At 38.9% G+C, this 26786-nt stretch overlaps 2 protein-coding genes across 5 annotated transcripts in view; one reads left to right on the top strand and one right to left on the bottom strand.

The window, feature by feature from the left end:
- Positions 1 to 9767, bottom strand: part of tango2 (transport and golgi organization 2 homolog (Drosophila)) — a 21814-nt gene extending 12047 nt beyond the window's left edge. For 2 of the 4 annotated variants that reach the window (XM_039620560.1, XM_031744512.2), the window contains exons 1-2: positions 9504 to 9636; positions 7812 to 7934 (exon numbers count right to left, since the gene is read on the bottom strand). In XM_039620560.1, the coding sequence (XP_039476494.1) occupies positions 7812 to 7867 (56 nt within the window). In that variant the 5' untranslated portion in view covers positions 7868 to 7934; positions 9504 to 9636. Of the gene's footprint in view, positions 1 to 7811; positions 7935 to 9503 lie in introns of all 4 variants that reach the window. The other 2 variants (XM_031744513.2, XM_031744511.2) reach the window with 2 other exon arrangements.
- A 782-nt stretch (positions 9768 to 10549) lies between these two features.
- The window catches only part of arvcfb (ARVCF delta catenin family member b), a 248251-nt gene continuing 232014 nt past the window's right edge, over positions 10550 to 26786 (top strand). The window contains exon 1 of the mRNA XM_039620658.1: positions 10550 to 10838. The gene's annotated coding sequence lies outside the window, so the exon portion shown is untranslated. The remainder of the gene's footprint in view (positions 10839 to 26786) is intronic.

The raw sequence follows: 26786 nt of genomic DNA on the forward strand, positions 1-26786 counted from the left end.
ATATCAATATAACACGCTGCTTAATTATGTGAAATCATCATCAGTGACACTGGCTTTGTATATTTTTTGTTGACTCTGATCACATGTCCACTACACTTTTTCCTCAAGATCTCTCTTCTTGCTGTTTTCATCCAGCTTTCTCCCTCTCTCGCCTATGGGACATTTTTCTATCATATGGTGAGTCTAATTCATTTAATCTTAACATGAAGGTAAGAACATATGCTACTGTTATCCACTAGAGACTTATATAATCACAATACATACAGCATCTGTAATGATGAACACAGTAAGCCTTTGTGGTATATGGCCAGAAGGACAGTGTAAAAATAAGCTACCAGACTGTTACAGTGCAACTTTCACGTTTTCAGCATAACAAAGTCCTCAGATACAACCAGAAGCATTCACGTTAAGCATCTCATTTTCTAAATTGATTGAGCATAAGCCAGAGGAGAGAATATAAAGGGTCAAGGCTACAAAGAGAAGGTGTTTCTTTGAAGATGACCAAAGTAGAGAGGATCAAAAGAAATGTAACTGAAAAAAGAAAACGGCAATGGAGTCAGGAAAGGAGCTCAAGTTTAGAGACTTTATCCATATACAGCAGGCTTTAGGATATCATTGGGTCACTCCATATAAAACAGGTTTATTTAATGAAGACATGCAAAAATGAATTGTAACCTTCTTGCAGTGTTGGGATTTGAGTCACAGGGGTCCCATCCTGGAATGAGGCCCAGGACAGGCAAGCCCAAAGAAACTCCATAGGTCCGCCCTCCTGTGGGCCCATCAACCACAGGAGGAGCCATAGGATTTTAGTGTCTTGTGTGGATTGGACACTGGTCTCTGGTTACATTGATGGCCCCACAACCTGAACCCGTATAAGCAGTAGGAAATGGATGGATTGATGGACGGATGAACAGTTACAGATCCCTGTAGTAGATGGGATGGGATTGAAGTATGGTGTTTCATTATTATTTCCCAACTAGAGCAGCTAGTCATGTGAAATTTTGCAAGCAAATCAATTTTACACCAGCTCCAAGTTTCACAATCTGAAGCCAAATTCTTGAGCATTCCAAATGAAAAAAGCAACAAATTCCCATCCACTCTTATGTATTTTGAGACCATGTAACTCGTGGGAGGAACTCACTGATGTGTTTTATGAAATGACTCCAATGACTTTGGCTTTATTTCTGTGGTTTTATTCGTTTTTAGAAACAACTGAAAACAGTTTGAATCTTAAAAAACAAACAAACAAACAAACAAACAAACTAGAATACAATACATGTTACTGTATTGTAAGTATTTAGAGTGGAGAGCTCAAAGATTCTGAACATTTGAAATAGGTCAGGTTGGATTTTGGAGAAATGCGCATAAGCATCTCTGGGTACTGACACAGCCACACCAATGAGAAGTGTATGACTATTAAACTCTGTAACAATCAAGTAGCTTGAATCAAGTGTTGGATAACCCCACTGCTGTTAGGAGCTACCTAAAGTGGAGAAAAAGCAGGCTATTAAGGGGTTAAAACAATTTGAAATAGTATTTTACAGGTAAATCATCTTATCTCAATCTCATTTTGCAAAGCTGGCTGTGTCTGCCACATGTACGTAACCTTTCCAGGTGTTTTACTCCATTTTAAATTTGTTTTTTATTGTCGAAGCAAGGCTACGAGACAAACATTTACTGCTGCAAACAAGAGCGGATAGCCTGAACAAGAGTGTGATCTGATTTACAATAAATCCCCTTCAATGGGACTCTTAAGTCTGACACAGACTGCCTGTCAGTTAAGCGCTGCACTAAACTTTGACCTACAGTTTATTATTATTCGGAGTAAATCAGAGAGTAATGACGCTATTATGCTCACAACCAACCATTAACAGCAAAACACTGTATTGTGACCTGTATCTAATGCAACACCTTTTCTATCTATGTGCCTTTACTCATGGGTCACTTTTGTCATTTTTGTAGTGGGCTAGTATGTCCTCACTTAGCAGCTAAGACCCAACAATCACACAGCAACATGCAAGCACACAGCTTCATACAGCCCATCTTTCCTACTCAGATGTTATGAAAAACAGGAAACATTGACTCTGTTCCTTGATGAAAAAGGTAACCTCGCTATTTCATGCAATTTGTGAAATAAAATAATCTGCACTATAGCAGAAAATTATTTTATTGTGTTTATGGATCTTTTTGTGTTAGTTGGGGTGCTAAAATTTTTAAAGCCTGTTATCAAATTGAAAGTAACACAAAGACAAAATCTCACATTTCAAAAATAAAACTGAAAAAAATTGTACAGTGCTCATTTTGAATAGATGCCAATCACCAGTTTTGAAAAGGTCTATGCAGGGGATAGAAAAGACTGGAAAATTTATATTGACGAAAAACCACCCTGGTGAAATAACTCCAGGCTAATCACTGAAATTAATAACATAAACAAATAAAAAGCATCTATCTTATTTTTAAGTACATATGGGGAGTGGCTTCGTATTGTGAAAAGATGCATTGAAAATACAAATAAAGCAATTCAATACATCTTAATGCCAAACTATGTAGAATTATCTATGGCACAGAATATTATTAAAGGATTCAAAAACTCTAGAGAAATCTCTGTATGCAGCAGCAGGGGTTTGCTGTGAAAGAGTTTGCCTATCTATAGTCACCTATCAAAAACTTTTGGGGCAGTATGAAATGACATATAAAAAATGTTATGTTTTTACAAGCAATTTTTCACTCAGATGTCTAGCCTGCTTATAGAAATCGTTTACTAGCATCTCCACGGTTAGAAAACCATGTAACTAAGTACTACTCTATTGTTTCATATGATTGAAGAGGGTAAGTAATAGAGATGGCACGATACCACTTTTTTATGTCCGATACCGATATCATAAATTTGGATATCTGCCAATACCGATATGAATCCGATATAGTGTGTTTTTTAATCAATAAAACTGTTTTTTTAATATCTTGCTGCTTTTTGTATAAGTTCATACTCAAGTTAAAAAAAACAAAACACTAAAGCTATTCTGTTATACCTGTATGCAAAAAATACACTGCACCCAAAATATTTCATAGTTCAGCAATACTGATCAATCTAATAAACTTAAACCTACTCCATCCTTCCTATTCTGGTATTTTAAAGAGTAAGCAACCTAACTAATAGGGTTCTAAAACTCCCAGCAAAAAAAAAAAAAAAAAAAAAAAAAAAAAAAAAATAGGGAACCCCCCACCCTCCACCTCATGATGCTTAATCGACGTAATCAACTTTAATTTGATGCAGGGTGAAAAAAAATGCACAGAAATCAATTATTTTTCAAGAATAATTAAATAGATTCAACATCTTTCTTCAACAGAATTGCAGACTGCACAGATCGTACCTTCCCAAAGGAAAAAGTACTATAGCTTACTAGGGTATATTAAACTTAATAGTTACTATATACAGTAATGGACTTCTATACATTTTACATCAGATTAAAACTTTGGGTGTAAGATTCGGATAATTATTTATTAAAAGCTCGACATTCTAAATGAGAATAAGAAAGAAAAGTATGTCTTTGTGCCCCCCCCCTTTTCCCTGTTAATGCCCTATCGGCCCCCCTGGCTAAACTTTGCTAGATCCACCCCTGCACAGTTACCAGCCGTCAGCTACGTAGAAAAGGATCCTGGTGTAGAAAGTAATATTAAATTAATTCTAACAACAGCTTATCAAGCTTAAACGTGCTGCTGTTGTTCAGCCGCTGGTTTCCTCTTTCTGGTGCGAAGTGGACAATAAACAAGAGAGACGGACTCACGACAGAAAAGCCGATCAGCTGATCATTGATCAGTTTCATGATTGAAGTAGCAGCAGGAGAGGGAGGTAGAGAGAAGAGGCAGTCGCTCCTTATATCCGTTGTTAAGCTTAACATGGGAATGCTTTACAAACATTCAGAGATGAACTTACACACTTGCTTTACTTCTCTCTGGGATAACTTTCTCGGAGATGAAATGCCGGATTGCTAGCGAGGCTACAAATACACACAGCCGCTCTATCACGTGACGCATACTGCTCCGACGTGCTACGGTTATGAGCCGAGTTACGCCATGTCGCAAGTTTTGTGAGGTGCTTTTTTGATATTTAATGGATCGGATTGCATTTTTTATTTCCCTCCGATATCCGATCCAGTAATTTACGTCAGTATCGGACCGATACCGAGAGTTGGGGTACCAGCAAATTCACCCCAACGTCAGATGATGCAATGCTCAAAGAAACTGCAGAAAACCCAAGCGCCACAAATCAGAGTATGGGTGTTTGAAAGGGTTTCCAGGAGAAAACCACTTTCTCTTAAAAATAGGATTTTAGTAAATCCCAAGGCTTCTGAAACAAGGTCCTTTAGATAAACAAGACTAAAGTGGAGATGTCATGCCACTGTCACCTTTAAAAAACAAACAAACACTTGTTTTTCAGCCACAGGACCTGGGCACCCTGCAGCCACCGAGTAGACCAAAGTTATTCTAGAGTCAAATGTGAACCCATTTGTCCAACAGCTTAAGCTTGGCCCAAACTGGAGACAATGGGATAACAGGACAACGATCTCAAGCACAGCAGCAAATCTTCAACAGGATGGCTGAAAAAGAAAAGAATCAATGTGTTGAAAAGGTCCCCTCAAAGTTCAGACCTGTCTGTGGCAGGTCCTTAAGAGAGTTGTGCATAAGCGAATGGCCACAAATCTCAATGAACTAAAGCAATATTGTAAAGAAAAGTGGGCCACAATTCCTTCACAATGATGTGAGAGACTGATAAAAGTCATACAAAAAACTATGACTTTAAGTTATAGCTGCTAAAGGTGGTTCTACAAGCTACTAAATCACAAGGTGCATTTAGACTGAGTCCCATGACAACATTTCTTCTTCATGACTGTATATATATGTGTGCCCCCAAACGTACACAATTTAAATCTTGGTGTGTGGTGGGAGCAGGGGGGATGGGGCTGTTAGTCTGAGTATGTTTGCTTGATCATATAATCCTTTTTATATTGAGTTGCTTGGATATGCATTTGTATGTCATATTTACTATTCCATCTGCCTCCCTAGGGACAGCAGATGGAAATGAGCTAGTAGCTAAATCTGTAATAAAGCATCACTTCTCCTAAGAGATGAATGCTTTTGTTCATGGTCCCTGACAGTCAAATAAATAAATAACTAAACCAAATTAAGGACAGATGTAAACACTCCCTGTCCCAACTTTTTTGGAAAGTATTGCTTGTTGCTGGCACTGACTTTAAAAAATGTCATACATTAAAAAAAGGTTTGGTTTTATTTAGTTTTTGTGCCATTTCCAGTAAATATAGGGTTTAAACTGCTTGTAAACCATTACATTTCATTCAATATTTTTCAATATTTTAAGCAATTTCGCAACTTCATCTTTTGATGTTTTGAGGTAAAGACTGCTGTCATATGATTTCAAATCATTAAAAGCCACACAGGCCAGTGAAATGCATCAGAACCTGCAAATGTATGTTTTTCCTAAGCTTCTAATGGTCTTCCTATTATTACTTCAAGATAGGAACGTGCATCTTGTTAAAAGCAAACAAATAAGCCCAAATGACCTAACAGGGGTCGACCTCTGTGTATCAAAGGCTAATGACAGCCTGTTCCCATGGTGCTTTATGAGCCACCACTGCTCCTGAAAACAAAGCTAACACTAATGATGCTACACAGGAAGAGAGCATCTGCTTTTGCAACCTGAGGGGCAAATCCCGTGCAAGTGGCTCGGATCACAGCGTGAGTCAGCCAGCTGCATCATGTAGGAGGCACGGTGGGAAGCAAAGAGCTATCAAAGCTCATCGACACTCAACTTTGATTTCTTTCTATTCAACAAACACAGTGACTTATGTATCCAAACACATGTGGCTCCCATGGGATAATTTCCTGAGCCTTTGATAAATTTGCATCTAGGAATGTTAATGTTAACCTCATGGTGGGTCTAGAAAGATGAAGGAATCCCCAAAGTCACTAGACTTTCATTATCATCCTCTGGAGATAACGAAAGTAACCAAAAGCATGGACATCTTCAATTGCTGTCAAGACATTTGAGGTTGGGTCAGAGTGATGACCTAACTGGCATGCTGCCATCGTATAAAGTGACCGTATCCCAAGAGGATCAGTCATTTTATTTGCTGGTCAGTTACAGTGTCAACATGCTTACATCATGAATACATGCTTAGGATTGGTTCCAGTTCAGGAGGTGGGGCAGGTCAACCACCAACCTTCTGATCACTATCAGAAGGTTGGTGGCTTTCTAAGCACTAAGAAATAGAAGAAAGTGCTTATATGAATGTGGGGTGAATGAGGTATGTTGTATTCTTCTTTTAGTGCTCAAATAAAGTACAAAAGTGCTATATAAGAACCAGTCTATTTATCATATACTATAATTTACTTGCAAAGAGCTATGAGCAACATGAGATAAAGAACTATTACAAAAGCTCCATGAAGGGCTGCCATTATGCTGTTTGTTTAGTACATCAGCATCATCTTTTGGCTGAAGGGATTGCAAGTGGCGCTTTTATATTATGTTTAAATGACTAACCTTAATGAGAAGTGATACAATATATCCAGGTCAAAATCATACTGCACTGCTATTTGGCGGACTGCTGCAGTGCTTTTGTTCTGAGCAGCTGGAGAAAAAAAACACAGTGGAGACTAGAAAATTGCGTTTCTGAGTACAGAGATCTCAGCATGCGGGTAATCAGCGAGTCATTTGTGTGGAATATTAACCCATTTAACTCCCGCAGATCCATTCCTGTCATTTTGTGCTGTGAGCGCTTTAATAATTGCACCTAATGAAACTTTAATTCTGCCTTCAATCCAATTTTATCTTAGCATGCTGCATATTCCTTTCTTTGGCTCAGTCGAATGTGTAAATCGAAACTACTTCTGCAGCCAGTACAGTCTATAAATAGCAGACATGATACTGCATTAGGACACAGTGCGTTTCACCTTTCCCCAGGTTCAGGTCTGAGTCAGTACTCATAACACACCTCTGCTGTGATCTCCTTAGGTGAGGTCAGACTCCCAGAGGGAAGGACAAAGATGGACAATGGCCTGGCAGAGAGCTTGCTCTCAAGCTCTGGGGGATTATAATAAGCTGGGGCTCCACATACCATCAGGCTGTAACTCACACTGACTGCTTGTACTACACCGATCTGTTCTGCTCACTAAAAGAAGTTAGCATTTACTGCTGGGTAGGGCACACGGAGGTTGCACAAAGAGTCAGTGCTTTCATAAAATTGGCAGAGAGGCTGTTTATAACTTTCCAAGTTGCAGGAAGTATCCAGCTTTGTGAGGGAATCACAGCAAAGATGTGAAAAAACATTGCAAGAGTTTGGTAGCTGTATGTTAACTACGAATTTTGAGAAACATGCTCCAAGTAAAATATTTAAAACCGGCACAAACAGTTACATAATAAATCTGCATAAGAACATAAATGTTCCATAGTTTTTATCATCTCACCGGCTAAAACATAGCACATAGAGGTGGCAATAACATTAACATAACCACAATGTTTCTCCACTTGCTGCTACACACTTGATTTACGAGGTTAGAAGAGTAATATTGCACTTAGAGTCTCTGCTGGAGTGTCCTTAGGCAAGATACTAAAATCTCTGCTCAGAGTGTGCAGTTCTGTGGCTGACAATGCCTCGAGAGGGTTTGCTGATACCTGTTTTTTGTGCTTACCTTGTTTTTGCTTTATTACCTACAGTCATATGAGACAGCTCTATTGTTTGTCAAGAACTTGCTTCAAGTCCTTGTATATTTAATGCATGACTTAACTGCCTTACCTGTAGGCATTTTTGGATGCAGGCCGGGGGTCAAACTTGAAGAAAATTATACACATGGATGTGCTGGGGATTGATGGCAGGGCTTTCACGTGGTTCACATCTGCCTCTAAATCTTAGCCATACCTGACAAAGAGAAGAATATAGAAGGAGTTATTCTGAATACCCTTTAAAGAAAACAAACAATCTAATTCCCACATCTTGCGATATCACAGCAAAAACAAAAATGACTAATGAAAAAAAAACAACTCCTTGTGTACTTTAAATCCTATTTCTCTTGAATTCCTTTGAAGTGTTTCAAAAACTTGACTGAAATTGTGGTAAATTTAATTAACCAGACTAGATTTGGAAAGGCATCTGCCTATAGAAGTCATGAGTGATGATGCATGTCAGAGTAAAAACCACGCCAAGTCAGAGTTCCTGCAGTCATCAGAAACAGTGCTGCATTGCAAAGCATGCAAAGCATTTTGCTGCAGGGAAAGTTCCTAAGAACAGGATGGCCTTTATATTGCTTAAATGAAAGCAGTTTGGAATAAACAGGACTCTTAAAACTGTTGAACTCCCAGGCCATCCAATCAACCGAAAGAACAGGGACTTTAGTAGAAGTGACCCAGTGGTCGTTCTTACTGAAATTCTGTGTGGAGATGAGAGAACCTTCAGAAGGACACTCATCACTGCAGTACTCCAGTGATATCGGGTTTATGGCCCAGATGGCAGGCAGAAGGAGGTTCCTCATATCAGACTATGAGAAAAAAGATTTCTAACCTGAGGAAACCAAGTCCTCTCATCGCCTGAGAGCGACAAGAGTGAGTGACCAGAAAATAGACAATATAGACTACTGGAGTTGGCAAAGCTGGGGGGAAGACAAGACGTTCAACCTGCCAAGGGGATCCCCACCCAGACTCATGATTTAACCCACCGACAGTTTGTAAATTAAATAACAAACATCTATGTATAAACCTGAAAATAGATCCCAGGTGACACTCCTCTAATCAAACAAAGTTAATGTGATATTCACGTTTTTTAATTAACATATTTTCTACGTTTTTGTTCCGTCATTTTGAGGCGAATGAAGTTCTGAAAACTTTCTGAATACATCGTTTCCAGACTTAGAACACGCCACTCAAAGGTTTTTTCTCTGTCTGTGTTCACACAGCACCGAGTTTATATGTGGAAGAAAAACGGTTTCCCCTTATAGAATATGCTAATCCCATTTTATTACTGTCTTTGCAGTATATTGTGTGGTCATGTCCTGCCCCATATTCAGAAGGACTGGGATACAAGTCATCAGCTACAGTATGCTAACTGTAATGAGTGCAAAGGTAGCAAGTGAGTAGAGTCGTAAACTTAGCCATATATCACAATGACATTTAATGACTCGCTAGTCCGACCCCAATAATCAGCTGATATTATGAAGCTAGAGGGTTGTGACAACTTGTCACAGTTGACATCAACTACACATTTTGAATGATACGAGGACACGAGCGACTAGCATTGTCGCAGGACATTAATATTTGCTAGACACCAACGAACTAGCTTAGTAGCATATCCACAGACAAAATATTAGTCGAGTAATGTGGTTAGGTGAACGATGAGTTCCAGGATAACTTCACCTATAAATAACTAGCTAACGTTAGCTTAGTAATACTTAACAGTATAACGAGGACACAGACCCAGCAAACTTTAGCTACCTACCCAAACTTAGTTGTGTGCGAAACAATATACTGCAAATGATATCTGGCTTATCGTTTTTCTTCTACACTGTTTACTGCTGTTGTGTCGGCTCCTTGTACTCACCACCCATCAACACTCGGTGTTGACAGCTAAAAGGAAGTACTCACAAAGAGTGACCTCGATTTGTGTCGTCAGTCGTTTCATAAGGCTAAAAATCCGACGTGACCGGTTATTATCTGTGAGGTGACCTTAACCCCGCCCGCCTTTGGATTTTACATACATAAAACAAGCGCAAATGCTCAGTATTCCAGTGTGATTGGTCGTTTTACAAAGCAAGAACAGCCAAGCTCGCAGTAAACGGAAGCAATAGGATTTCCGATTTAGTTAGCATTATTTTCAAAATAAAAGCATTAGTGGCAGAACTGTGTTTTTAATGTTACAATTATTAAAGAAAAAAACGGCTTGGCAAACAGGGTTTATTTTATTAACATGATTATGCCTCACAATACGATATAACTGAAAACTATATTGTCATTTGTTTTAACGCATAGACTGTAGTACAGGGTAGCATTGTTCCGAATAAGGAACACTTTTAATTTGAAAAATGTTCTGTAGACGTCTTTTTTGTATTCTCGCGGGCTTCACGATGTAGTATTGACATCAATCATATCATATCAAGAGATAGGAGAAGCTTACAGAGAAATTCAAGATGAAACTGATAAAATAAAATAAATAAAATAAAATAAAATAAAATGAAATGAAAAATTGATATAGAGGTATATGAAATTTAATGGAAGGTTTAACAAAATAGTATTTTTTTTAATTCGCTGACAGAAAAACTTAAATGTAATAACAAGAGTAAATTCATTGAAACTAACAAGTCTTTTTATGAATAATCGAATAAGGTTAATTTTCCTCCAATAGTAGTTTGAATGGGGCGGAGACACTCGCTGTGACCGACAGCATCCAGCACTGTTGTGGATGAGCGGGATAAAGGCTGCTCTGCCTTTCATACACTAGAATACAACTTCGCAGTCTCCAATTAATATATTTATTAGCCGCTTCGAGTGCGTCCAATAACTTCAAAGCCTGTTAGGTTAGGTTTACTGTTTGTTATTATTTTTAATTTTTTCTTCCCCTCTGCATGTGGAGCGACTAAAGGGACGCGCCGACAGCAACCTGCCAACTCCAGTTTGAGAGATTTGGCAGGTTGTGAGAGTAGTAGGCTCTCCCTGCAGCAGCTAGGCTAACTTGCAGGCAAAAATAACGGCGTTCGCGGTGAAGCTCGGAGTACTGCTCATCACAACGGGGAGTCACTTCGCCTGCGGGGAGCAACGATGACCGGGAGAAACTGAGGTAACCAGAATACAGCTCTGTTATTATCTCGCAAGTTTTATCCTGTTCTCTCAGCAGGAGGCGAGTGTGACAAAAATATCAATTAACATCAGGAAAGCTCACAATAACCCGCGGGCTGTGTTTCAGTGACATGAGCAGGTGCTCGTCTGAAGTGTAATGAACTGGACTCGGTGTTATTTGGTTAAAGCTTTAGCTCATTCATTGTTTAAATAGGCGTTTTTAGGGTGGCGCGGTGGGAAGAGATATATTTAATGCTGCTTAAAAAAAAATATAACAGCGAAGGCTTGGATGAAACTGAATATATCTGCGCGTGCTCTCCTGTTGTAAACATTCACTGATGCAGTCAAAGGCAGCGCGAGCCGCCACGAGCTGTCAATCATCTCATCCTCACTGCTCTATTGTTTTTCGCTCGTGCTGTTTATAAGTGAGTTTCCATGGAGAGTCTTCCGGTTTCTCTACTCTAATTACCTTATTTGGAGAAGGGGCGGCTGACTGATAGAGTGCTGCTGTTGTTGGGTATAGTGCTGTATACACGCAAACGCCCGAGTGAAGTGGATGCTTTGAAAGAGCGAGGCCTCAAATTAAGTTATTCTCAATAGACGCTGATGTATCCTGATCAGGCTTTTCACACTCGATAGCCTTCCGATGGCCTCGAGGTGCGCTGTTAAAGCAATTAACTGTGCAATTAATTTATATCTCAGCCTCGTGGTAAATCGAAATTTCTAAACCGTCACCCAATCTTTTTTTTGTGACACTCAACATTCAGAACGAAAGCACGTTAAATTGGTATTTTGCAACCCCGCCCCACTGACCATCAACAGATCATCTACGAACCCACTATACAGCCTTATAATTTTCTTTCCAGATGAACATGAGGGTACTTTTTAAAACTTAAAAACTGTGATCAGCAGGCTTTGTCTGTGAACCATCATACAAACAGTCTAGGTCTAGGTTTACACTTGCTTTTAAAAAGTGTCTTTGGCAATTGGATGGCAAGTGAGCAGCTCAGACAAATCAGTGTTTACATCTGACTCTGATTTCCTTACTGTCTAAGTCACTTCCAGTAGAAGGTCAAAGGAACAGTAATGTGATTAAAGGAGGCCTAGCAAGGAAAATGACATGTTACAAGGGCTAAAGACAGTACATGCTGTTGCAGCTGTCCTAAACCAAATCAAGTATCCTACTAATATATTATTGCTTCATAGCCACATAGAACTCAAAAATATGGAAAATTTGTGCCCATTTAACAAAATAAGACTTTATATTTTGTGACTATTTCACAAACTGCCTGATGCTTGGGTTTTTTCATTACAATTTTATAGTAATACTAATTATTTCCATTAAATGTTGCGATAACCCTGACTACAGGTTTATCTAAGTTCTAAGTGAAAGCAACTTGACTTCCTTGAGTTTTCTATATACATTTAAACTTTTATCCAACTGACTGGTGGAGTCCGTTGGATAGGAACACCTTGAGTTGATGTGTGAGTTATCACTTAGATATACCACGACCTGCATGTCGAGTCTTTCAAGTGGAACATGGACATACACAGATAAATTATTAAATGCTTTTAATTGGAGGCTTAAACCACCATAATGGGTGTCTGTGTATGTGCACTCTTTTGTGTAAGGAATATGTATGGAGTGACCAGCCAAAGAGTGTTGACACTGTAGTGAGATCTGAGGCCAAAGGTCTGCACTATGCAGCAAGTGGTAACTTCAGGTTTAAACCTGGGTTTTCAGTGCAATAATTATGCTTGATTTTTACTAGGGCACATTGCCATGGCAACTTATTCTTCAGCCTTATTCTTCAACTTATTCTTCTGTGCTGAAGAAGGTTATGTCGAAGATAAGAGATTAACAGATACAAGCTCCCTGCCTACAGACAAGTCAATACTCAGGATTGCCACCATTCCTGGAAGATTCCTTAGACCTTGGTGGATTTATAGTCTTCAATATACTTCAATATTTATTGGATTTATAGTCTTCAATCCATACTTCCGCAATATTATCCCATTATTCTGTAACCATTAATATATAATACAAGGGACAGTGAACCTGTTTGCATCTGTGGATTTTGATTATCCAATTGTATAAATCTGCGGTGAGTACCGGAGGGAACTAAATCTCCACACATCTGGAATTTCTGTTTTACCGTGCTGCTATTCTTAACCATTAATATATAATACAAATATAGTGAACCTGTTTGCATCTGTGGAGCTTATATTAAATCTGCTGGTAAACTAAATCTACATCTGAATTCTGTTTTTATTTTTATTTTTTACTTGCTTTCAGACCATTAGGTAGCACCTGGCCTGCAGCTGGAAAAACAAGGCTAAAATTGTCTTATGTGCATCTAAACATTAATTTAATAGAATATGCAAATATAATTTGGCATATGCTCCTGTCTTAATGGTAAAACTCATCTGGTAAATCTGCTACACAGTTGGTATTTTTGGTGGCTTTCCTTTGTGGTTTTGAAAAAAATAGACTTTGTAAGTATCATAGTCCTTCAGCATTACTGACCAACGTATTACAAGTACACAGACATTCATGCAGTGCTTTTGGTTGTATACTTTTCTCCTCTCTCTCTCTCTCTCTCACACACACACACATACACACAGACTCATTTTCATATCTTAGTGCGGACATCTCATTGACATAATGCTTTCCCTAGCCGCTTACCCTAACAATAACCATCAAAAATGAATGCCTAATCCCAACCCTAAGCCTAAACCTAGCCATAACCTAATAGTAACCCTGACACTATAACCACATTTTAAGCCTCAAAAATGCCTTCAAACTCGTGGGGACAGGAATTTTGTCCCCATAAGTGAGTATTGGTCCCCACAAGTATAGTAGCACGACAATTTTCTGTCCTCACAAAGATGTACATGTACACACACACACACACACACACACACACAGATTTGGATGAAGCAGCTGTGTTGTTCTGTCGTTGTAGTTTGATTGTCTTTGTAAAACTGGTCTCTGTACTGTGTTGGCGATTGGTCAGATGCTGCTAACACCACTTGTTTCAAGTAAATATGCTTGTAGCAAGAAAGTTAAACCCTGGGTTGAATGATAACCAACCACGTTTGAATGACTCCTGCACTTGACTCCAGGTGTTAAAGTAAATGAAGCCAGGTAGAATGAAGCAAAATAGAATAGAATAACTTTAATGTCCACATCGGTGGAACACTGTCTTTGTTCAACAAACATAGGGAACAATGTCCTGTGTATGTTGCAATTGCTTTGTAGCACAGACCCGAGGTGCTGCTCACTTTGTCAACCAGCTCACATAGTGGATGTGTATAGATAACAGCCTTCATGTATACACATGCACTATGTAAAACAGTCATTTATAGTCTGAAGAGAAAGAAAAAAAAAATCTCTTTCTCTCTTAAGGCTTTTGAGATTTCTGCAGAAGTTTTGCACTGACTCAGAATTTAGCTCATTTATGCATTTCAGACTTTGTTACAGAGAATGCTGCTGCATTCAGAAATGTCCCAAAAGATTGCTTGATGCGTATCAGTGTATAGTAGGTGTATGCTGCACTTTACAGCACAGTTAGCACAAACAAAATGCTCCTTTACACTGACTGTTATGTGTGTAGGACCTTGGCCTCTTAATCGTTTGCTATGGTTGGCTTAGGTCATGACAATCATATTTTTAAAAGTTCCTCAGATGCTTGTTTTGTCAGAATACATTTTAGACTGATTGGTAATCAGGTAGGAGCTCATTTTGAACATATTTGCAGCTCGCACACAGTGAGCAGTCTCTGGACAGAATGAGAATCTCTGTGCCACCTATGAGTGTGCTGAAAAGCGAAAAATGCTCAATAACTGGGGGTAAACAAGAAGACTCCCAACGAATGCTAATGTCAAAAAAAATCTTTGTTTGTCCCTTTGCTACATAAGTTATCACACACTTCCCTGTGTGCCAACTGTCTTGTATTTATGTATTCTGTCTTTCCAGAGGGGAATAATGTTCAAATATTTGGCCATAATCATCTTTTTTTTAAAAACAACAACAATTATAGGCATTACTGCATGTTGTGGCAAATGCAGAAAGATGTTTTAGATTGGTTGCCATAGGAAAATGTTTTATCCTATCGGTGGAGACCGAACCAAACTTTTTAATTTTTCATGAATTTTTTTATAATCACCACTTAAAGATCGGAAGGTTAAAATGGCATTTTTCTAATGAGCCTGACAAGACCTGAGGTCATTTTAATCTCGAGAGCAGTTTGTGCAGTAAGGCACTAATTTATTAGGATGTACGCTGCTTGAAAACTTAGTATTCTTAACTGTTAGCCCCGTGGGATATTTGTAATTTGAATTTAACTGTGTGAGCTGGTCAGATGACGTCTTTGTTTCAGTTCAGTGGCACTATCTGAATTTGAATCCGTGGTTTGAATGCTATACTTTCCATCTATCCATCACTCCTTCTTCCCTCCCTGACTGTGTCACAGGGGCAGACATAACAGAGCAGGTTGGTTTATGTGATACATGATTAGTCACAGTCTGATATTTCTGACGGATGATATTAACATTTCCATGCCAATATTTTGTACCATTGCAAGACATCATAACACTTGCAAAAGGAGTGTAGTAAACAACAGAAAAGATGTCTCCATGCATTCATTTCTTTTGCAATACACTGAAATAGCAGTTGCAGTGTATTGCAATAGACCATGGGCATTTTCTAGTACCTGCATTTTGTGTATCTAAGACAGCCAATACTGCTAGCAGAGATGTAGTCTCTTAAGGGGGAATCATATTATGAAGTCAAATCAGGGAATTATCATAGCCTCTAAATAAAGGATTCAGCCACTATGACATTTAATCAAGCAAGTGTTTTTATCAATGTGCCACCATATTGTCTTTTTCTATACTGTCAGAGATAGCAAATTCTATCCTAACAGTTTTTAGTAATATAAATGCACCCGTGAAATATCCACCCATCTATTTTAGTTGCATTATAATGTTGCTTTATCCAGCCAGCCATTATAATCACACCAGCAGTAGCTGGGACACATTGTCTCAGCAGGAACAGGGATTAAGGGACGTCAACAGCAAAAACAATTGGAGATTCAGATGAACATGTATGCAGTTACAGAGTGTCATACCTCATCATTCTGTCTGATTAAAGGGAATATTAACATTTTTATGAAAGCCTTTGATAAATTGGTCACAGCTTACATTGAGTCAGCAGCAAAAGAACTGGTGTAATTATTACCATAAACAACGCTTCTTTAAGGTCTTTAAAGACCTTTTTTCATGACATTTATGAAGCGTCAATGCAAGAAAAGCAGAGGTGTAATTGAACAGTGCTAACCAAGGTTACTAGTTTAATTTGTGTACCTGTTTCACTTCTTCTGTTATGATGAGATAAAATGTCTGCTTGAGAAAAGGTAAACAGGCTTTACTGACTTTAATTTTTCATCCTGATCATTTCCAGATTCACTTACCAGTCCACTGTAACTTTCTGTAGTGCTGAATGCAGCGATAGTTTTCAAAACGTGTCTTGGGTAATCAGAAGAAAACTGGACATTTTCTACGCCTGTACCCAGCTGGGCCTGACTTCGTTACTCTCTAACACCTTAACTACATTTTTGCTGAGAATCTATGTACAGCCTGCAACATAGCCTACACAACTGGCCAACACTGTTACAGCATTCATACCTGTGTGGGCTAACTTGATGGTGATGTGTAGTTAAATTTATAGTGAGGTGCAGGTCAGGTTACAGCAGAGGGTTTCAGAAGGGTTTATGGTTTTAAAATATTTGCAGTTTAATTGCAGATATGTTATAAGTTTTCATAAGTATAAATTCACTATAAGCCCCCAGTCACACCTGCCTAGAGACAAGTCAGCAACTGTCTGGCAACCACTGTTCACTAAGGAAAAGTATGCATTTTGCGACTGGTTGGCAAGTGATTGCAGGAGGTTTCCGGTAGTGGCTGAAATTGTTCAGAAAAAGCGAAACAGTCTTCTTTGCCATTACTTTGGTTTCTTGTAGGTTGCTGTGGTCACCAGTACTTTGCATGGAAGACCCTGGCTTGTATGCAAACACCAAAGTGGTATTGAGACTGAACTGTGTGAAGCAAACTGCAACCAGTTCACCTTGTGTTGGCGTGTGTGACTGAGGCCTAAGTCCCCTTACGCTAAAAGGTCAATGGCCCTGGGCACAGTAATTTTGTTAAGCAGAGGCTGGCAAGCAAAATGAAATGTTCCAAGAACCAATAAACTCTGCGAGCTGTTCCAGCAACACAAAGTCACATGGAACTTGTAGAAGTGGGGCAAGAACCAGAAAAAAGCACCATGTTGTGCAGAAGTGACATATTTTCTGGTCACGTCCTTGATGAGGAGCCATCAGGACACATTAGGGTTGCAGAGTATGTTTGCACTTACACTTAATTTAATTTAGACCACTTTTAGACACTTTTTAAAACTAACTCTAAAAAGGGTCTAAGTGGAGCACAGTCCTTATTAATACGATGAGTTACACGTATGCTTTTCCTGCCGTGAAATGAAAAGGCACCATGGATTCCTTTTCTGTCTGGACAAAACGATTTTTCATTTCACACACACACACACACACACACACACACACACACACACACACACACACACACACACACACACACACACACACACACACACACACACACACACACATTATTTTCTGATGTAAGAATGCAGACGCATAGGGCAATCCTAGATTACATGATTTCACAAATTAGGCACATGAACACCTGAACCTCCGGGGATGACTTGTGGAAATTTTGACCTTGCGCTTGCATAACTGGCTTCAGTGTCATTACAAACAACATAAAAGACATGATGTATTAAAATGACCCTGTTCATCAGTGTAAACATATTTGTAGCAATGTTTTACATTGAGAGACAATGTTATGTTAATCACATTAGCCTTATACCCGTCTCATTATAGTTTCATGGTCAATGTAGCATTTCATTAGTGATTGTGCACGGGAATTATAGAGCAGCAGCGTTATATAGAAATGGCATTGGGTGTTTGTCTGTTCAGTTAGAGCAGAAATGATGTGCTTCACATCATTGAGTGCCAAATGCATAAAGTAGTAGCGGTGTTAAAAATGTACGCAGTATCTCTTGACTGAGTCACGTAGAGAGGTAATTATCAGCAATGCTACCCTAGCACACATGAATTATTTCAAAGAGAACACAGGCTGATTCCTGTGTGTGTTTGCTGCATATGGAAATGGAGATGATTGCGATTCATAACTTCTTCTGCTGAGATGGATCGTGCATGAGCTGTGTTTTGTGAGCTGACTGAAGCTGTCTGTAATAGTGAGTGGTCAGAAGAAAGCCAGCCCGGACTTGGAGTGAATGGGCCTTTGTGGGACAGACACCTGCAGAGCTCTGCCTCCTGCTCCTGAAGTGATTAACATGCACCTCCAACCTCCCTGGCCTTCCAGCTCCACAGTCCCTCGGCCACCCATCCTGGCACTGATCTGTTGACTTGGCACCTGTTCTACATCACCCATCCAGCAAAGGCTATAACTCATGTCTTTGTCTGGGCTGAGTCAACACAGTGTGACTACAGAATTCTGTTAGGATTGTATCGATTACCTCTGTCAGGGGATTAAATTTAGAAGTTTTGTAAGGGTAATAAAGTGTAGCTTTGTTTCAACAGGACCTGTGCAAAACACATTTGACTATCTAGAAAGAACTAGGTTGCTCTGAAGGGAACAGAGATATTAACACAGGGAGGACACATAGAGCTAAAAGAACCCTGAATTCAATATATCTATCAGATATTTCTGAAACGCTAAAGACACCTAATGGGAAACATATCAGCCAATTGCTACTAAAGCATGAACACAGTAGAGGATCATGATCGGGGTGGTTCTAGCTTTAGGCTGTAGCTCAGCAGGTAGAGGAGGGCATCTACTGATTTGAAAGGTTGGTGGTTCAATCCTTGGCTGCTCCAGTTTGTATGCCAAATATCCTTGGGCAAGATACTAACCCCAAGTTGCTCTCTGATGCATCCATCGGTGTATGAATGTTAGATAGAAATCATTTAAGAATAGGGAAAAGTGCTTGTATGAATGAGGCATGCTGTATAAAGAGCTTTGAGTGCTATATAAGAATCAGTCCATTTACCATCCATGTGGTAACAGGCATATCTCTCTCTTCATTATTGTTACAGTAATGACAGATGTAAGTGTCTTTTTCTTGCCTTTTGTATCCAGAACATAAATCAACGTGACATTTGTTCAGTACTCATTACATGAGCTGTTGATTGTGTCAGAACTCTGGGTCAAAGCAGTAATGTTGTGAAATGTGGATGATGAATAATAAATAAACTTGCAGTGAAAAATCAGCTTTTTAAAGTCACAAAACTTTTGAAGAATCCTTTGGTTGGATTTGGTTGGTGTTTCTACTCATGCATTCCTGTAGGGCTTCAGAATAGCTGCAAGGAGTCATTCTAAGATGGCAGCCAGTTACGTGGTTGGCTTCTAGAAGGACTTTGGTCTGAAATAAGACAGAAACATCAAAATTCCCCTTCTTGTGGCTTTCTGTCAAGTGATTTGAGAAAGTGCAGCTACAAAAAAATCAGCTCTGGGGACCTTTAGTGAAGTGACACTGTGAAAGTAGAGAGCAAATCCCCAGATATAATCAGATCCTTTTCTTCCACAAAAGTCAGCTAATGCTTCATATGACCCCGTATTGCTTAATGCGCTGACCTTTTTGCAAAAAATGTGTTTTAAGTTAAATAAAATATAATCTTTCAACAAAACCACAGAGAAGGCACGATGTTCAAGTAATACTGGAGAATATAACTTGACTTTATGAAGATATTAATATTAGCAAAATGTACAAAACATAGAATAAGGTCCTTCCTAATGCTGCAGTTGAGCAGCTAATGTGCTTTTAAAGATTAGATAGTTATATATAGTGAATTTTATTGCAGTGACAGTCATACTGAGTGAAAAAGTACCACGATAACTGAAAGAATTTCTTTAAAGTCTTTTAAGAGTCTCTTCACCTTCTCTGCCTCTCTGGGCCTTAGGTGGTTGGGAGAATGATAGGCAGATATTGACAACAACAATAGCCAGCTAGTTCTTTTCAGTTCTGATCTTTTCAATTCAAGCCTGTTTGATTGTTTTACACTATTAGCACGTTTTGCTCTTAAATGAATTGCACCGTTTTAGCTGAACACAAAAGCTCACATATAATGAAAGCAGTCATAGAAGGTCAAGTTTCAGACCATTTTAATTGTTAAAAGCTTTAAATGAGAATAAACTGAGACTATTTTGTTTTATTCTTTGAAGAAAATGAAACTAGATGTGCTGGAAACTTAGTGTGCCTATATCAGTGAATGCTATATTCAGTAGTGATTGTATGTTATCATAATGTCCTAAAAATGCTCTAGGATGGCATTCAGTCCCTAGACCCTTGGACCTACTGTCATTTGTCTCTCTTTAGGAGATCACTCTTCATTAAGGTAGCAGCTATGGTTAATAATAAAAAGCTAACATTAATGCTCAAGCTTGACAGCAAGTGATAGCTGTCCGGTTTATCTGTAACATTCATAGAATGTATTATTTTTAACAGGGCAACACAATTGTTTGTGTCTAAAAGGTGTTATATTTCTCATAATCCCAGATGAGAGAGAAGCAGCTGCGGTAGCTAGACAGAAACAGTGTGTCTGCTTTACTAACTCTAGGTTACCAGCAGCAAAAATAAGATGCTAAGTGATAAAAAAAACCCCAAAAAAACGCAGGAAATAAACTGCAGCTGAAGATATTTGCATGAACCAGTATTGTTCTATGCCTTTTACTTTTGTAAATTTTTTTTGGTCTTGAATGTCAATCATTTTTTCTGGGTATTGGTGTTCAACTTGAAATTCTATTATCAGGACGGCCCTAGTCTTTCTGCCACTGAGATCTGTACTGTTAATATTAATGCCAAACATATATTACATTGCAGCGAATAAAGTAATTAACAGTATAAATAACACTACTTCATATGCTTAACACAAACCACCATCAGTAATTTCAAAAATCAATAACTACTATACAAGAATCTGTTTTTGTACTTTGTTCTATTAAAAATGTTTTATTTCTGTTACTAGTTGCTGAATTTGAGTCATACTATAAAGTAGGATGTTTGTGTGGGTTTTTTTTTTCAAGCTGATGTTGTGTCGTGTCCTTAAATGCCAGGTGTGGGTGCAGGCAGCTCTCTGCTACCAGACATGGTGACGCTTGTGTAAAAATTGGTTTTAAATGAGATTTTGTTTGAATCTAACCAATTGTTGGGACCTCGGCTTGTTGTTATTGTAATATCCACAGGACTGTCCTCTAACATGCTGACTCGCTCATAATCCAGTCGCCTTTCTTACGCCCTCTCTGTTTTTCATCGGCATTGTATTAACTTAGAGCGATGATTAAATTCTTCTCCTCAATATTCTTAAAACCTTCCCCCCCTTTCCACCTGCTCTCTCTCTCTCTCTCTCTCTCTCAGTTGATTGAAATAGCTGTACATCTTTATATTCCCTCCCTAATGTGCTGTTTATCAGCTGGCTGCCAACTGAGACACTGACCAAATCAGTCTGTCTCCCATCGCTCTGTCTATCCTTACTCTGCGAACCAGCCACATCCCCCTACTCCACTCCCAGCCTTGGATCTCTGTGCCACAGGAGGATTAACTCCACCCTCTACATTCTGGCCTGCCTTGATTATGTCCAGGGATAAGAGCTGCTTAATTGTAATCACTGAAGCTGTCACTCAGGAGCACCGATCAGCCCAAACCACACACTGAAACCAAATATACAGTAGAAGATGGAAGACAGCAGCCCTCCTCATGTTAGTCTTTATAACATGTTGGTTGTCAGTTAGAATTAACTCCTTGAAACATATGTTAATGAAATATGTACCCTTCAAACTTTCAGTTATAGTAAGGTGGTGTTTTAAAAATAAGTTTGTAAGTAAAATACAGCGATTCTTGAATATACTTAGCAGTTACTGCCAAATTAGAAATCTTAATAGTAAATCTTAATAGTCTTAATAGTCAGTTATTATATAGCGTCATAATTTGTTACTAAAAAAACAAAAACCTAATAAATTGACTGCATATGTAGTTGTACTTAAAGCCTAATCTTTATTGCAATGGTTTGCGAAGGTATAGAACCAGAACACAGGACGCTCCAGTGTGAGCACAGGGGAACTCAGTCAGACAGCATGGCAAGACAAGCGGGAACAACTGGAACGTTCTGGAAGGTGGCCTGAAGTAAGGAGCACATTGAAGATGGAGACCTCATGCTGATGCACTGCTAGAAAAGCAGAAATGGAGGTTTCCAGTACGCATGGCTAACAGAGCATGCAGGCAAAGCCATTCAATTGGAGGACCCAGAGGATGAGCAAATAGGCAAGACCAGAAGTGAGGAAAAAGCTCCACTGCAGGCCTGGTAGGAGGCTGGCAACCAAGGCAGAACCCATCGGGAGGCCCGGCAGGAGGTCTGTGAGTAAGACCAAACTATGATGGAGATGGCTCGATGCTAGCGAGAGAACCCCTTGGGAGGTTATTGGAAACATCAGCCGGAAATCCCTCAGTCGCAGTAGAGGCATCAGGCAGCACGAGCCCTGGAGCAGACAAAGGTGTTAGTTTACTCAAGCAGAATTTATGGTATAGCAGATGTGTCCATTTGCACTGATGTTGAACTGCACAAATTTGGTTGTGGAAAACTAACCAAAGATCAGAAAACAGCATAAGATGTACAGCTGCAGTTTGGTTTTACATGACTTCAAGAATGTGGATTATATATTATAACTTCTGTTTTCTACTCAAATGGTAAATGGTAAATGGCCTGTATTTATATAGCGCCTTTCTAGTCCCTAAGGACCCCAAAGCACTTTACATATCCAGTCATTCACACACACATTCACACACTGGTGATGGCAAACTACGTTGTAACCACAGTCACCCTGGGGCGCACTGACAGAGGCGCGCCCCAAGTAAGAGTAGCCCCCAGAGCAGTTGTTCCCCATATTTTTGTCATTGCACAGTGGTGATGGCACAAAGCTACAACATGTAGAAAGACTGACCTGTGCATAGTACCAGTGCACAACCATGAGAAAGTCTAAGGGTGAAGATAAGTTGGCTCAGGCACACTCTCTGCAACAGGAAGAATGTTAGCTGGCTTGGGCACAGGCACAGATATTGATAGACTCAGCAACAGGGGAAATGTTAGTTGACAAATGTTAGAGGAGACAAAAAACTAGGCAGCACTGTATTAAGAAAATGAGCTTGATGACTTGCTGAAAAGAAGCTGGAAGTAGCAAAGAAAATCACCACATGAGCTGGAACAGGCTTGGAGTCAACGATGTACCAGTCCAGGTCTATACTCTTAAACTGGGAGCCCTCTTCCAGTCTGTGTACTAAAAAGGATGTAAGCTAATTTTTTTTCTTGAACAGACTATGACTAGAAAAGCCACATGGATAGAGGAAATCAATATAGCAATAGGACAAGAAGGAAACAGAAGGAAAAAATAACAGTTCGCACACTGTAGAACTCCAGATTCCTTATTCATTGCATCTAGTGATGTTTCGAGCACACTTGCGTATCATCAGACAATGAAACACTAAGGACTGTCCTCTTAAATCACCTGTGACTGCTCAGATGACCAGTAACATATCCCCCCCAAAATCAGATCTGATATTGGAAAAATAATAGTTAAGGGAAAAATAATCAAACAGAAAAAGACAGAAAAATTTCCAAAACCACTGCAAGTTGGAATTGTTGGGTCCATTTCTTTGCTCATGAGTTAAGAGGGTCTTTCTCAGGATTGTAATGTTGAACTGATAAACTGAAAACATACAAAACATGTTCAAGACATTTAGATTTTCTGGAATCTGCTGAGCTGATCCTGCTTTGTGACTTCTCCTAAATTTATCCAACACTTTAGTCAATAGAATCAATATACCAGTGATCATAAAAAGCAGTTTTAATGAATATGTTTAGCGATTTTATAGTTGCAAATCTTAAGCCTTTCCTGCAGGTTGTTTGTGGTTTGTCTTTATTTAATGTTTGCACCAGAGCTTAAATGTGTGAAATAAAATTGAAAAGGGCCATTAGGTGGTTCAAGTGTGACAAGGTACCTGGATAGTAGCTGTAAATTGCTTTAGTAGATAGCCTGTTCACAGAGACATCCTGGTAGATAGAAGTTGACGAGATAGCAGGTTAAAGCTCATTTCCATTTTCTGGCAGCATTTACAGTGAAAATACCAAAATTCTTTGCATACTCCCACTATCTGTCTGTCACTATTTTGTCTAATGTGTCTGTTGTCGTTGGTTTTTGGGGAAACCCTGTTTTGAAACGCGATGCCTTTGTAAGAAACACTGGCAAAGATTTTATTGCAGTCGTGCAGTATTGTTGTAAACAGTCTAGCACATCAGATAGACCATCTGGCATTTTAGTTATGTCAGAGCTGAGGTCAAATCTCACATGACCTGTCGGACTACACTATCAGAGCCAATTACTACCCTTTTGGAATCCCCATTGAGTGCACTTTGTCCTACTTTTTTCCTCCCCAGTGAGTGGATGCTACTAGAGGATGAATAGTTTCTTTAATATTGCATGTACCCATGTAACAGTTACAGGTTAATGGTTTAACTTAGCTTGGCATGAAGAGTGGAAGCAGGAAGAAAACCTAGAAAGGATACCAGGACTTTTGACTTTATTTAAAAGAAACAGACAAAACTTAAAGCAAATGCCTCTTTAAGGTCATTGTCATTCATAGTACTATAAAATATATATGACATACTATAAGCCTATTAGACCTATAAAACAACATTACAATTGGGGGGAATTATACATTTGTATAAGTACAAATCAGAGTATAACAGAGTGTCATTTTTTAGATATGCATGCAGTGGATTTTTAAATAAAAACTAAACTAATATATCAGGGCAGAACCGTGCCACTCCCCCCTGCTTTCAGTTTCTATCCTGATCAAAGCTGATCCTAGCTCTGTCTCAGAATTTAATGGAATGGCATAACAGTGGTAGCAGTTTGACAGTTAACTAACTAATCAACTGCTCTACGACTTTAAGTTATTCAGTAAGTAAAATGTCAGACACTATTTGCCATAATTGGTAGTTTCACTGTATTTAGATGAAAAATTGAAGTTCTCCCAACTTTGAGGAACTGGACTTGAAAGGAAACACAAAAAAAGCCAGGAGCAGTTTTAGATTAGAGCCAGAACATCCTTATGGGTATAAATGCATGCATTTATGTAAGAGCCTCATTAGAGTATTAGATGCATCAGGTTTTTTTTCTCCGACTGCATTGATATTTGCTCTCCTGCTGTGCTGAGCTAAACTATTTCATTTTCCTGAGCATTCACAGGATGTGTAATTGAGCTTTGGAAGGTAAGGAAGAATATGTTAATCAATTTGGGGGATTTAAGTAAAAAAAAAATCACAGCCTAAATAACACAAGCAATTACAGCTAAATGAAGTAATGAAATCAACCTTACAGAGGATTGTAATTGTTTAATAATGCTGTATTTTCTAAGAGCTACAAAGACAAGAATTAAATTAATCAATGTTTTTTGCAAAATAATCTGAATACCCACTGAATATCTTCTAAATTTAGTGATTTCTTAACCTGCACAGGCATTAATAATCTTTTACTTTAGATTAGCAGCTAGCTATCGTTACATCCAAGTCTCACAAATTACAATGTTGCATCCGTTTTGTAAAAATTGATAATTTCTTGGCCTGGAACAATGACTTTCTGCAATATGAGTTTGTCAGTTTGCTTTGGAAAAGTCTTTTATCCTTAACCTTTAGATGCAGTGCTTTTAGGTACATGGTCATGGTCTAGGTGAAATTTTAACTGAGCATCAGAATGTGGAAGAAAGGTGATTTATGTGACTTTGAATGTGACTTGGTTGTTGGAGGTTCTGATTATTTCAGAAACTGGTGATCCGGTGGGATTTTTTCCATGTGCCATCTTTAGGGTTTACAGAGACTGACCTGAAAAAGAGAAAATATCCAGCAGCAGTTCTCTGGGTGATGTCACAGGTCAGGGTAATGTCCATCCTGCTTTGAGCTGATAGGAAAGCAACAGTATGCAGAACAGCATCTTTGAATCAACAAAACATGTAACTTTGAATAAGAAAGTTACACCGGGTACCACTCCTGTCAGGAAAACCAGGAAACTGGGGCTACAATTCAAATGGGCAAATTTGTACAATAGAAAATTGGAAAAATGTTGCCTGATCTGATGAGTCTTGATTTGTGCTGTAATATTCAGATGACAGGATCAGAATTTAGTATGAAAAACGTGAAAGCATGGCCTTGCCTTTGTATCAAAGGTTCGGGGTGGTGGTTGTGGGGCTGGTGGTGTAAGAGTGTGGGGAATTTTTTGTTGGCACAGTTCGGCCCTCCTAGGACTAAGTGAGCATCATAGAAATACCACAGCCTGTCTGCGTGTTGTTGCTGACCCTGGTCCCTTTATGCTGACGCTGATCCCTTTATGACCACAGTGTTTCCATCTTCTCATGGCCACTTCCACAAGGATAATGCTCCATGTCACAAAGTTCAGATCATCTTAAACTGGTTTCTTGGAGTTCATTCTACTCAAATGGTCTCCAGAGTCACTAAATCTTAATCCATCTTTAGAACTTGATGAAACAAGAGATTTGCATCATGATGTGCAGCCAATAAATCTGCAGCAATCATGCTATTACTGTATGTCAGTGTGAACTAAAAGAATTAAGGCTGTTCTGAAGGCGAAAAGGAGGTCCAACCCTGTAATTGGAGGGTATCGCTAATAACATGTCCAGTGATGGTTAGTGTAGTAGAGCTAACTGGATCTTAGATGTAGTGTCATTATTAAAATGAAAGATATTAGCTCAGACATGTAAAATCAGATATATTATGTACCCCTTTTA

The sequence above is a fragment of the Oreochromis aureus genome, linkage group 12 (genome assembly GCF_013358895.1).
Source record: "Oreochromis aureus strain Israel breed Guangdong linkage group 12, ZZ_aureus, whole genome shotgun sequence".
In the NCBI taxonomy this organism is placed as follows: Eukaryota; Metazoa; Chordata; class Actinopteri; order Cichliformes; family Cichlidae; genus Oreochromis; species Oreochromis aureus.